This window comes from Lagopus leucura, unplaced genomic scaffold, assembly GCF_019238085.1.
Source record: "Lagopus leucura isolate 7727_CA_CO unplaced genomic scaffold, USGS_WTPT01 Super-Scaffold_73, whole genome shotgun sequence".
Lineage (NCBI taxonomy): Eukaryota > Metazoa > Chordata > Aves > Galliformes > Phasianidae > Lagopus > Lagopus leucura.
In genome coordinates this window covers 53,358,189-53,372,187 of record NW_024962252.1, presented here as the reverse complement: position 1 = coordinate 53,372,187, position 13,999 = coordinate 53,358,189, and the positions used below count along the sequence as shown (strand labels likewise).

The following is a 13,999-nucleotide window of genomic DNA, read 5'->3' as shown; positions in this document are numbered from 1 at the left end:
AAAACCTGTGAAGTAGCACACTCATAACCAAGGATATGTGCACCCAAGCTTAGCGTATCATTTGGGCAAAAGAAAAGGGCTTGCCAGAATGCAAAGAGGTGGTGGCAAGGGCAGTGCTGAAAGAAGCCTTGCATCTCATCATCAGTGTGCCCTAACAGTGCTGTAATGGGAGGAATATAGGTGTTTTTTTTTTTTTTTTTTTTTTTTTATGTCACTGATACTCTTCTCCTTTTATTACTAAATTTCTTGTCAGTCTTGTAACTCTTCACCACCATGTTGTAATATCCTATCATGTTTTATTTAAAGTTACATTTTGTTTAGAATAGTTTGTTTGTGGAGCTGAGTGTTTTTGTATATATCAACATGGGTACTTCTACTTTCAAATTTATTACTGAGCACAGTTTAAATTTCCTTTTATTGATGTAATTGCAATGAGAAAGTTCAAAGGACAAGCACAATTATTTGAACAAATCTTCCGTGGAGCTGCCTATTTGTTTTTCATTTTATCATTGTAAGTGCATATGTCTGCAGCATCATTTAGCAACATATACCCTTGACAGAGCATCAGTGCCATTGATAAGTCACACCGACTTTCAGAGCTGTCAGCACCCTCCAGATATTTTTAGGTATTTGGCTAATTTTCCCACAGCACCTGATGTTTTGTTTATGCAGTGAATTTTACGGGCACACAGACAGGTACCTTTTTGGGAGATAAAACCCACATTCCCTTGGCATGACTGCGCTTTGTCCAGCATTCGCTACATCAGCCTATTTAGAAAAATTCCTCTCCTCTGGCAGGTTTTCACTGCCTCTGTAGCAATAATGGAAGGCCCGGCTGCCTCATGCACTGCTTAGCCCAGTTAAACCGGGACATTGAGAGTGTCTCCCGTTTTTGTTCATCAGCACAAAAGGAAAACTTCTGCGCTGTGTCTGTGCACGCTGGCAGGCTGCAGCTGAATGCAGAGAGGTGTGCTCGTGGGAGGCTACGGCGTCCCTGCCTTCCTTTCCAGGGGCCTTTCCTTTGGCAAAGTTTGTATTGATAAGTCACAATGCCCGCCTTCAGGAGGAGTAAAACCAGAGCTAAGAGTTTAGCGTTGGCTCGCAAAACACAGCAGCAGGCAGCAGCAGCGTACGGCTCCCTGCACAGGATGTTCTCTATGGTGAGTCTGGGGCTGGGGTGATTGTGAGCAGGCTGAGATAGGAGATGGGTTGCTGGGGTCTCTGCACTTCATAATTACAGCTGGTCATTAGCGCGCTCCATAGGTGAGTCCGTATCAGTGCTGCACTGGAAAAGATTTGGGTTTTTTGAATATTTTGAGGTGGGAAGGGGGGTGGTTGATTGTGTGTGCTCCAGCAAATAGTTATTACTTGCCTCTATCAGAGGGAGGGCTGAGTGGGATGGTTTTAACACAGTTCTTCAGTAAAATATCTGCTGCAATGTTTTATTTATTTGACTTCTGACAAATGATTTGGAATTTTGGAAGAAATAGCGTGGCAAGTAGAAAAGCTGTGATCAAGGAATGGCTGGGGAAATGAGAAAATATAAGAAGACAGTAAAGACATTATGCAGATGGTAGAAAAGTATGAGCCTTCTGTATTAAATATTGCCAACATCAGGATAAGGACCTGGGGAAGGAGATCATGACAATATTTTCATAGAGTCATATTCTGAGAAAATCTGCATTTTGTGCTTTGATGTTACTTGTCAAGAGTCTCCTTTTAGTGAGGTGGGCATCGGAGCTCCTCTCCCTTTGTTCTTTTTAATGATTCACTCCCCACCCCACACACACATCTTTGTATTTTGAGTGGTTAGGATTTAACCTTCCATGATGGAAATGACTTCTGTTTTGCATTTGGCTATGATATGCATTGGATCAGATGACTTTAGTGACTGATTTCCTGCTCAATGGGAGCTTCTGGTCCTTGGGATCTGGTTGCTGCAGACTCTTGGGCCCAGATCCCTTCTGCATGAGTTGGTTTATAACTAGCACTGCCAATGAATACTTAAGGCACCAGAGAGTCTTCCTGTATATCCAAAGAGAAAGATGAGCAAGAGAGAGCAAAGACTTCCCACCACGTGATTCCTGTTGATAGCTTAGGCACCAGGTCAAATGGATTGCATCTTAGGAGCCACATGGTCCTGACAGGAACTCTTTATCTGAACATCAAGCCCTCTTCCAACTGCATTTCTGATTTCTACATAAGTTTGTTAATAACTCCTTGCATTGCCAGAACAGGCTAACTGTTCATATAAATCTCACTGAAATTGAATTTCTGACTGAAAGACAATTTATCCTTTTTTAGTGTTGTAATTAAAAGACGTGCAAGAAACACAGATAAACAAAATAGACTGTCAGAATTTCATTGGTGTCCATCAAGAGTAGTTGGTGTTGAGGTTATGAAAAAAAGGACCAAAAAGTAAGTTGTGATGACTGAATCTATCCAGCTTCTATTGCCCAAAGCTGAACCGCAGCCTTTCCCAGAAACATACTGATGGAAATCCCACAAAGCAATTTTCAGCAAAACTGAGCTGTGTTTTTTGTTTTTTGGTCTTAGTTTAGAGAAGTACATGTACTGTACTGTTTTTTTTTTCAGCAAATTTTAGGACTACTAAGACTTAATTTCTAGCTTTTTACATTGCTTGGTTACAAAGTACTGCCCAGACTAGAGAAGTCTGTGGAATGATAGCTGCACAAAACAGGCTGGATGCTAGGCCTGTCTTTATTCTGGAGAATATTCTGATATAAAAGGAAAGTGATGGACACTTCCAAGGCTTTCCTTTTTCAGAAAGTAAGAGATATAAAAATGTCTTTGGCTGGTTGCTCTTTCTCAAAATCCCCTGTAATTGTGTTTCTTTTGCTGTCTGGTGCATTCAGTTTACTTCCTGAAAAAAATACATCAGACAGCACTGAGCTGTTAGCTTCTCATTTTTAAAAGCTTGTAAGACTGATCTGTTCCTGCAGCAGGCTTTCTGTGTGTGTTCGTTCCCATGGATAATGAACTCAAAGGGTTAGTGACCTCTGTGTAGGTGTGGCCAGTGTTCTCCACAAGGGTACAGGAATCTGGAAGCTAGTCAAAGGACGCGTGTTGCTGTAAACTTCCTAAGGAATCTTCCTAAGCTTGAAGATTTTTATAAGCCTACTTAAATTTTCCTTTTCATCACTTAAAAAAAAAAAAAAAAAAAAAAAAAAAAAAAAAAAAAAAAAAAAAAATATATATATATATATATATATATATATATATATATATATATGTAAGCAACAAAAACACTCCAAGCCACAACCTACACTAAACTGCAGTGAACCAACACACCAAACCCTACTGATCTGTCAGGTGTATAAATGAGACTAAGAGAAACAGCAGTGAGCAGAGACTCTATAATTGACCTTGTGCAGCATTTATGCTCAATCAGTATCATTCAATGAAAGTCACACAGTAGCCATGAAATTGTTGTGCTAATGCTTAACCAGTCCTGATTAATGTCTTCTCCCCTCTTACAAATTAATTTTATGGAGATTTTAACTCTGGTAGGGATAGCACAGCCTCAGATGATGATATGCTTGTCTGCAAGGACCAAAGAAAATCTGTAAGACAGTCTTTGTAGGCATATCTTTTGTTCACTTCGAAGGAAAAATCCTTAATATTTCTTTTTGAGAATATTATTAAAAATAGGATGTGCTTCATCTTCATCTTACAAGCTGTGAGCACCACTGTGGTTGTTGGCAGCTATGGGTGAAGTTTGACAATTAAAGAATTAGAAGTTTCCCTTCTAAAGTTGCTGTGAACGATGCTCATTAATAAGGAATACTCCAAGCTAAAATATATGGGGCTGAAATATGGAACACAGGTGCAAGGATAAAAAGAAACAAAGTTTCTCAAGACAGCTTCTACACATCCTTCCAAGAGAGCCTGCTCTTCCAGCTGCTAGGTCTGGTAGAAAGGTTATACTGCTTTGCTGGAAAATCTGTAAAAGGGGCCAGTAGAACAGAACAGCTTCACTAGATTCTCCCTAGAATGCAAGTACTTGTTTTTCCACAAACCCTGCATAACTTCTAGTTCTCTTTCCCAAGTCTGCCATTCAAATTCAGCACTGGCAGTCTTAAGTTTCTGTCCAGTGCCAAAGGTAAGCCAAAGCTGCTTGCCGTCTATAAATGCTGCTGAATGTATCACATGTCAGCTAAAGTGATGGACTATGAAGAAAGTCCTTTGCTTCCACTACATGCTCTCCTCAGCTCTTCTCTGTAACCAGCTACTTTGCAGCCTTGGCCACAGTCAAAAACCTTCTTTTCACCAGTTAAAATGATTTTATTCCAACAAGTTGTGTGCTACAAAGTTTTACCTAAGTAAATTTTACTAAGGACTGACAGTCATGGTCATGTGCAAATACAAGAAACCTGTGCACTTGAGGAGTTTACCAGATGGATCTGAAAGTCAAATCAGCCAGCGTTAGGTGTTGCAGTATAATTTTCAGAGCAAATTCTGGGTTATTCTGTTGTTAAGGTGGATGTAGTACCAACCTGGGGCTCTTTTGAGGCTTCCTAGTTCAAGATCCTGTAAGGTAATAGGGCAGAATCTGAGCCCTTCCTGCAAACCCATCTGATCTAAAAGATGTGCTCTTAGGGATTGTCCTCAGAGCCTTCCTAGAAATATCTATTTTAAAGAGCAATAACAATAAAGAGCAGGACATTGTTTTGAGTGGGGAGTGAAAACAAGCATCTACAGAGGTACAGAGAAAAGGATGTGAGACCCAACCAATGTGATAAGGGACTTTTGGAAAGGAACAGAGAGCAAGAATTGTTTTTATTCCTTTCCATTTGTTCGCTACTATGAAGTTGTACAGAATGATTTCTGATACCAAAGTCATGTTGCTTTGTTTTTCAAATGTTGTTTATATTGAGGAGTGTCATCTATTTCCTTTTACTTTCTTATCCAATGATTCTTAGATGCAGCTCTAGCCCCAAAACTGAGCAGGATAAGAGAACATGTGGTGAGTTCTCCAGCATCTGCCTGTCCTACCACTTTGTGCTATGGTGACTTGTAAAATTGTGCTTGACGATGCCGTTTATGGCTCCCTTTGAATAGGCCATCCTGAATCCTTGATCTAGTATCCTTGATCTGGCATCATGTTGATGTAAATCAAGCTGCCCACACACGCCTTGAACTGCAGAGAGTGTAAAATCTGAGTCATTCTGATACAAATACAAAACTTTCCGACAACAGAAACGAAGATATAAATTCAAGTACTGCGGAATTGAGCTATTTAGAAGTTGCTTTTAAATACCCTCCTATTTCCCTAAATGAAGTCATGATTTATTTCCAATACATGAATTATTTTTAGTGGTACAGAGTACTGTGATTTCTTTAATGTATTCCATCAGTATGTAGCTGCATTTCTACCAAGCACCACAAATGCTCACGCTGCATTTTGTTAGGTCCTAATGAATGCTCTAAATACAGTATAGATGTAAATTTCAGAGTCCTGAAAACTGTCATTACACAGGATTGTGGAAGATAGTTGCACATCTTAGTGATGAGAATCACTTAACTCTCTTTAGAGGTGGTAACATTATTCCAAACTGGAGGGTTGGGAAGCTACCAAGCGATATGGACTATGTGGCACGTTTTTGGCATTTTAATATTTATTTCCATCATAGAGATGTGTGGGATGTACCTGTGTTTTCTCACATGAATGGTGGAGGTTTAATATTGCTGGTACACTCAGTCTCTACCTTACGGAGGGGTTTAGTATAGCTCAGTTCCGTTTCAGAATAAGTTCTGTGTTTGCCCATATGATGACACAGTACGTTGGTGAACCCAGCTGTACGCATAGTCAGTGAATCAAGAGACCCAGCAGCCTGCTTGAAACAGCTTTTGGACTAAATCAGTGCACATCAAGGCAGTTCTGAAATGTACTTGAGTTCCGTTCTCTTCCATTTGAAATAAGGCAGCATTCATCTAGTCTTCATTTGAATACATTTGCTAACTGCAGGATAATGTGTGGCACAGCATATGTGACTTCCAGTATCTCTGGGAGAGCGTGAGAGAAATGCTGAGAAATTGTTTCACATGGTACAAAAAAGTGGATATCAACAGGTGCTAATGTATAGCTAGGTCATGGTAGCAATATTCTAGTTTTCAGGAAAATGTTATATATTGAAAAGAATATTGAAATGATTTTCATACTAACCATTAAACATTATTGCCTGCATAAGCTGCTCTCAGGTGCAAGTGATGGTCATCCAGAGACTCAGAATGCTTATAAGATTTTTATCTACTATTTTTTTCTATTTTGATGCTGTAACTGTTGAAAAAAAAAAAAACCACCAGTGTGATGCTGGCATCATAAGAACCAAATCGCATGACTTATGTGTGCTCTCCCATCTTTTGCATCTCATAAGTGTGTATCTGATGACTTAAAGTGATTTACACTGCAAAAACACAAGACATTTTTCAGTTAATGTTACTGTTGTGATCCAGATCTGTTACGAATTCAAGCTGTTCTGAGCTATCCAGGATAAGTATATGTCAAAAATAAGCCCATGCTGGCTTGTGAATTTGGAAGAAAAGCAAAATTTGAGGAATTTAAAAATAGTTGTAGTACAGTTTGTATTTTAGAACATCAGCACTTGTCTCTTTCCGTTTCACAGAGCGCAGAACAGATCAGTGCATTGTGCCGGAACTTCCAAGAGGTCCAGACGAGCAGCATGGAAGGGCAGAAGGACAACCAGGATCTGCCTCCACGACCACTGGCTCGCCACCTTTCTGATGCAGACAGACTGAGGAAAGTCATCCAAGAACTTATGGATACTGAGAAATCTTATGTCAAGGTAATAAAGTCTGGCTAAGTACAGCCTTCTTTTTAAAGCTGACCATGACTTGTAGGTGTTCTTAATATATTCGTGCTTATCTTTATATAACCAGTGTCATAACATAGAGTCTGCTTATGTAATTGTTCCTGTTGCCTTTTTGATTTTGTTTTTTTTTTCAGTAGGTTGTAATATTTGGTGTAGGATTTGACTTGGTCACTTCAGTTCTGGTCAATTTGTGTTTAGATTTGAAAGAAGTAATTAGCAGGGAGTAGCCATATGCAAAGTTTTAACACTAGAGTATTCCAGGGGATGTTTCATAGTTTTCAAAATGAAATAAATAAATAAATAAAACCCTGTTAGAATGGAACAATCTCCTACAAATTCTAAAGAAGTTTAATTGTCAGGAATAGTGCGTTATTATTTTTGAATCAGCAAAGCTAAATGGTGCAACTCCAGTTGGTTCTAACATCATACATACGTTTATTCTCTTCTGACTGATAAGCCCATGATTTATTGGATATGCCTCCTCCCTTAGGAGAGAATCTCTCCACAGAATTCATGTGAATGAATGCCAAAAGATATGTGAAAAGCTTGATTTCATTGATGTTCAGCAAGGAGGAATCATCTATTTTACTTATCTCGAAACTCATACTTGCTGATATCAGTACTCAATTGCAGTAATGTGTGAGAAAGGAGAGAAACTTCCAGTTTCTCATTTCTAACATATCCATCCATACACTAATACAACCATACACTGTAAAGCTTGAGGAAGATTTACAGAACATGAACCCTTGTGTATGTCCAGCTGGTGTTTCTTATGGAGAAATCACTTGAACAAAGGAGATCATGGAGTTCACTGTAATATGGGTAACACCAGGCAAAATTCCTGGATGGTTGTAAATGCTCGTCATGGGGATTCTCACAGAAATGCTGATTATTCCTTCTCCAGAAGAATTTCTGCCATTTCTTTCCTCAGGGTCACAGAGCCCTGCAGCGTGGGCCCCAACCCTGTTGTCATGCTTTGGTGTGGGATAGTAAGTCTTCAAAAGTGGCACCAATTCTTTGAAGAAGTGACTGAAAAAGTGCCTAATCACACTACTTGACAATATAACTGAATGCTTTAATACCAAATAGGATTTTAAAATGTCACACGTCCTGACAAATTTTATTGTTGATGTTTAAATGAGTGACTATTTATATGGTTTATCTAACATGCATGATTAAAATATTTGATACTGCTCACATACACAGATCTTCAGAAAGCCATCATATGTAATGTTTCCTCCTCATGCTACACTCAAATATAATTTGTAATAGTAAAGCTGTAAATCCTGAAAGATGAAACAGAAACATTACATTGAAATTTATTTGCTTTTAATTTAGCCATCACTTTAGTGCTAACAACACATGGGTGACTTTGTTACAGGACTGGAATGGTATTTCTAACTTATTCCTTAAATTACCTGTATTCCCACAGTTGTTATATAAAGGACAAATTCAAACAGTTACATAAAAAGTGAATAAATTCTGTTTCTTTCAGGATTTGAGTTGCCTCTTTGAGCTATACTTGGAGCCTCTCCAAAATGAAACCTTCCTTACACAAGATGAGGTGAGGGAATTACTGAAAGATATTCTTTCCATTCTTTCGTGAGTTAAGACCTTGTGGTTATTTTTTGTTTGTTTGTTTTTCACTACTTAGAGCACTACAGAAAAGCAAAACTATGAATATAACAATAGGATTTACACCTGTATGTGTCTTTGTGGTTCACACATCCCTCACTTTTTAAAAATGGTAGTTGTACTTCTGATTTAACTGCTAAGAAATCTCTGCTTTTTTTATAATGACCTTTTAATACAATGCATTTGAAAAATATTAATGAATATGTTACTGGTCTTTGCAACCTCTTTTGGTGTGTTGTATCTCCTTAGTGGACTATTTTCTCAAGACCAAAGGTAGCTGTATGGAGTGCTGTATGTCATAGACTAATGTTTTTTCACAGATGGAGTCCTTGTTCGGCAGTCTGCCAGAAATGCTGGATTTTCAGAAGGTGTTTTTGGAGACCCTTGAAGATGGAATATCTTCTTCCTCAGATTTTAATACACTGCAGACACCATCTCAGTTCCGGGTAAATATGTGGTTATTTAATAACTTAAAATTTGCCAGGAAATATTTGTCGACATCTGGCTTTAAAATTCTGTTTCATATGGTTGCTTTTATGTTTGAACCTATCAGCAGTGGACGATGAGTGCTATTTTCCGTGGTCTTTCCTCTTTCCCATGGCAAAGGATGTAAGACAGACAATGCAGAGTAGACTTCAAGTATGCTATGAAGTAGCACTGCTTACACAAAGTGTAACTTCTGTAGAAAGGTTATTGTTGCTATGCTGAATTCCGCCCTGCCTTGGACTCCCTGCTATGCCCTGTTCACCTGCTGCAGACTGGGAGCTTTTCCTTTTAAATGCAGTATGAGCTTCTCATGATGTGAGGTCTAACAGAGTCACATCTACAAAGTGTAGATGACTGTCGATTGTGCCCTCGCTGTGCTGTCATCTTCCCAGTGGCATCACTCAGTACTTGACATAATTGAGGAAGAAGATTCCCCAGAGATGTTGGCACTGTCACAAAGCTAGGAGAGACTGCTTGCAGGTCTGCTTGACCCTTGGTTTTTGTGAAGCAAACACTAATCAAAAATATGAGAGAAGGTTGCTCTCTTTCTCCTCCTCCCCCTTCACCTCCTCTTCCATCACTACTTGTCTTTCTTATCATTGCTGTGAGAAGCATTTCTCTAAAAAGATCTTCCTCATGACTCAGTCCCTCCTACATCTTCCCATCCTCCTCTTCATCCAGAGAAAGCAGAGGTGCTCTGTAATTATCACCTGCCTGAAAGAAGGAAAACAGTTGGAAAGCAACCCTGTCTTTGTTTTACACTCTCTTCTGGTTTTGGCACTTTCATGCCCTGCTTCCAAGTGCTCGTGTGTTTTACCAGCACAGCGTACCTGCTACATGCCTATAGTTTTTTGTTCCTGTCCTGTCTCTAAGATAAAGTAAGACAATGCCTACAGTAGCGGTGTTTGCTCAGGGAGAACTGAGAAAAACTGCAGGCTTTGCCTTTCTGAAGTCTACTGAAACAAAGAAGCATCATGAACTACTACGAATAATGTATCCATGTAATATAATTGTTATATATATTTATTTTATATACACACACATACATGTATTCTATATATGTGTATATATACACACACATACATATATTCGTATACGTATACTCTAGGATATATATAGAAAGGCAGCAGATGCTCACACCACTGAGTCTATGTGTTATGTACCTGAATGTTTATTTGGAGTTCTGGTAATAAAGTAAATATTTTGATTGTGTTGATTTCAGAAACTGCTGTTTTCCCTGGGAGGATCGTTTCTGTATTATGCTGATCACTTTAAACTGTACAGTGGCTTTTGTGCCAATCACATCAAAGTTCAGAAAGTTCTTGAGAGAGGTAATTCATTGTCTTCGTTACTACAATTCATTTGCATGACTTTAAACCTCAGTGAAACACTGTAACAAACTCTGACCTGCAGCAAATATCGGTACAAAGGAAGGACTAATAGGATATCTTTCAATAGAAATAGCTGAGATCTGCAGTTCTGCTACAGTACTGTATAGAACTGAAGGGATGAGATTTCTTTTGTGACAACTAAGCGGTAGCCTGAATAGCATCAGAAACATCTGCCACAGGTTTGTGCTGTCTGCAGATTTAGTTCATACTCCAGAAGCTGCTGCTATATTTGGTTTGCATATGCTTGCATGTTAAATGATGGATGTCAATCAAAGCTGCAATGAATGGCTGAGAAGTGAGGAATTACTTCCGCTATCACTTCTTTAATTTGATGCAGAAGAGGCCTGCAGTGCAGAGGAATAATGTCACCTTTAGATGATTGCTCTCTTAGCCCTTCTGTACATTATTTAGTGCATGAAATGACAATGAAATGAAGAGTGTAAAGCATCTACTGAAAAAGGAGGGGTACTTGATGCTGGTTACGAGTTGCAATTCTGTGCATTCACACTATGAGTTCCACATTCAACTGACCGACCCGTCCATTCATATTTAGCCAAAACAGACAGTGCCTTTAAGGCCTTCCTGGATGCCCGCAATCCTACAAAGCAACACTCCTCTACGCTGGAGTCATATCTCATAAAGCCTGTTCAGAGAGTGCTGAAATATCCACTGCTTTTGAAAGAGCTGGTGTCTCTGACAGACAACGAGAGTGAGGAGCACTATCATTTGACAGGTAACTTCTTGGATTCTTCTGCAGGAATCAATGTGAGTTAAGTTTGGTTTCCAGCCTTTTCTAAAGATGCAGGTAGCCATTCCACTGGACAGCACAGAACTTGTCAAAACTTAGAGAGAATTCTCTCTCTCTCATTAAAAACAGTAAGTAGTTTTATTGTGCTTTTAGCGAAAAATCCCAGTTAGCATGTCCAAGTCCCTTTGAGAAATTAGATACAGTCAGAATTTGTCATGACAAACAGGACTGGGTCTTTCTCCTTAATCCTTATGACAGGAGCTCATTGTGTTGTTTTTCCACTTGGAAATAACTTGTGGTTATTATTAGTTCTTGAAACACGTCAAATTTTAATAGCATTGCAGAAGACAGTTTTAGTTGTTTGAGGCTTGGCTGTGATTCTTGCTTGTGTGGAAGAGTTCTGTGTCAAAGTTCACAGTCTTCACACACACAAATTCATGGCTGTCCTAATATATATATTAGATTCTTTTTCTAGGCTCAGATGCTTGGGACTTCACCCTGAGGAATTTCAGTTCATGTCTGTCAGCACCTTAAGGATCAAAGTCCAGAGATGAATTTCATTTTAACAAAATAGATTCAGGCCAAATACACTGTCAGCAAAAAGTCATGAGAATGTTATCGACTTCAAAGGGAGATTCTAATACTATATTTTGCCATTACAATCAGGTTGAGGATGGCTTGCTTGTAGGTCAAGGGTGAATGCCAAACTGCTAAAAGACTACACCATTAAGAGCTGGAAGAACTAGGGTAATTAAGTGCCCTTATCCAATCCTTTGTGGATTAACAATAAAGTAATGCTATCTAGTGTAATTCTTTGTCCAGAAAACAAAATTTAAATAAAACCTGACTACCAGCATTTTATTTCATAGATAACAACCACTGATGAATTTGTGCAACCTAGCAATGTATTTATTTATGTATTTTGTGATGAGCCAAATTCAATTATTTTCCATTAAAGTTCATTAAATTATTAAATTATTTATTCTAGTATGGGTGTTTATGACTCTGGATAGCCTAGTGGCTCCATGTATACTAGATGAAAAACCTAACTGTGTTTCCTGTCATGCTGTTACGAACTCCAAATTCATGAATATTCATCACTAGAACACTTACTGCTATTTGTTCAGGCGCTCAAGAGATCAGATAAACATTTTTCACTTTGATCAGGAAGCACGTTTTCTGCAGCTGCTATGAGAAGCAAGGATCGAAAGCTAGAATTCTGATCAACAAACTTTGGGAATGCTTGGTTTTGGCTGCCTCAAGTAGAATTCTATACAAAATGTCACGGTTAGAAAATACAATTGAATTACATAGCTGTGGATGAATTTTTTAAACCTTACAGAAGCGCTGAAGGCAATGGAAAAAGTAGCAAGTCACATCAATGAGATGCAGAAGATTTATGAAGATTACGGCACTGTATTTGATCAACTGGTTGCAGATCAAAGTGGAACAGAGAAGGAGGTAAGAGAAGGAACAAAGTATTTTATTCAGTCCTGAAGCATTATCCTTCTAGGTGTTGGGGGTCTTTATCTCTTCCTGAAGTAATTCTGGGAACTTGTTTGTGCTGGGCGTCCTTCATTCGCCTTTAATATTTTGACTTCCATTTCATATCTGCCTGTGAAACTTCTTTTTGTCAGTAGGTTACAGTAAAAATTTTCAGACAGCCTTCTGGACTGACAAGAATTGCAAGCAGGCGTAGACATTAATTCTCAGTAGGAAAAAATAAAGACATCTTCCTCTTCTCAAGTGCTGCAGAGATTATCCATGCCCAAAGGCATTCAGATTTTATGCTTCAGAGTTCTTAAGATTTTTTTTTTCACCCATATAAATGAAAGTGGCAATTCTAGGGATTTCACATTAATGTCTGTTATTCTCATTCTCTACACTTCTAGGGCTGAGGCATCCATGGGTATCTGAGAGAGCAAAAGCATTAGCTGAGTGAACTGTGTGCACACATCTCACAGAACTGGGGCAGCAATGTCTCAACTTAGGCATTTACATCGAACAATTACGAAGCAGACACAATCAGTAGAGGTAGAGAATATGAAGATGCCAAGTCAGTTGTTATATTTCCTTATATTTAAAGCCAAATCACCTCCACTGGCAATTTAGTTTCTCATCATTTCTAGGTAACAAACTTGACAGCCTGAGATACACTGTCAAGTGAAGAAAGAAGAGCCTTGGAGAGCAAGACCTGCATTAATTCTGCCATTGGCAGTGTCATAAATACTAATTACTCTATAAAGGCATTTACCTCTAATAAATCAGCCAGTTCACAACTGGCTATACGTAGACAGATCATCATGTCAGCTTACTCCTATAAGCAATAGAAAGATATATAGCTAATAGTAAGAACTTCTATCCAGCATCCATAACTTAGATGCTGTTACTTTACGGTTATTATCTGTTTTACAAAGGCTGCTCTGAAAGTAATGCCTCCTATTTTATTCTGTTGTCTCCCAACGTCAGAAGCAGATGTTGATGGTATGGCTGTACGGGCTGACCCTTCTCACCAGTATTTTGTTCTTTTTGTTGCCATCTGACAGATGGCAGCAGAGGGGCAGTCTGACAAATGGGATCCAACACTGAAGTGCAGTTGAAGCAAAGGTGTGTCACTGAATTCCTCTGAACAAAACATTGCACCCAACTGACATTCATTGATGCTCACTCAACACTGATAGAGACAAACAGTGATGTGAGCACAGTAAGGAGGTGGGTGGTGTGTTTCAGCAGTGGTGACAGCAGTGTGAAAGATAAGCCACATTCCAGACAGTTGTGCACATCTGTCACACCACAAAATGAAGAACATATTTATTATCTCATCTCAAGTGAATCCGCTGACTGTTGAAACAAGTTTTTGGTAGTTGAGAATTTGCTCTAACAAA

General features: G+C 38.8%; 2 protein-coding genes across 4 annotated transcripts in view; one reads left to right on the top strand and one right to left on the bottom strand.

Moving 5' to 3' along the window:
• The window catches only part of TIAM2 (TIAM Rac1 associated GEF 2), a 210,847-nt gene that overhangs the window by 189,670 nt on the left and 7,178 nt on the right, over positions 1–13,999 (top strand). The window contains exons 16-21 of the mRNA XM_042874628.1: positions 6,648–6,827; positions 8,350–8,418; positions 8,810–8,935; positions 10,198–10,306; positions 10,920–11,099; positions 12,457–12,575. Coding sequence (XP_042730562.1) covers positions 6,648–6,827; positions 8,350–8,418; positions 8,810–8,935; positions 10,198–10,306; positions 10,920–11,099; positions 12,457–12,575 — 783 coding nt within the window. The remainder of the gene's footprint in view (positions 1–6,647; positions 6,828–8,349; positions 8,419–8,809; positions 8,936–10,197; positions 10,307–10,919; positions 11,100–12,456; positions 12,576–13,999) is intronic.
• The window catches only part of TFB1M (transcription factor B1, mitochondrial), a 37,695-nt gene continuing 31,862 nt past the window's right edge, over positions 8,167–13,999 (bottom strand). Inside the window, exon 8 of one of the 3 annotated variants that reach the window (XR_006180211.1) lies at positions 8,167–9,689. The gene's annotated coding sequence lies outside the window, so the exon portion shown is untranslated. The other 2 variants (XR_006180218.1, XR_006180215.1) reach the window with 2 other exon arrangements.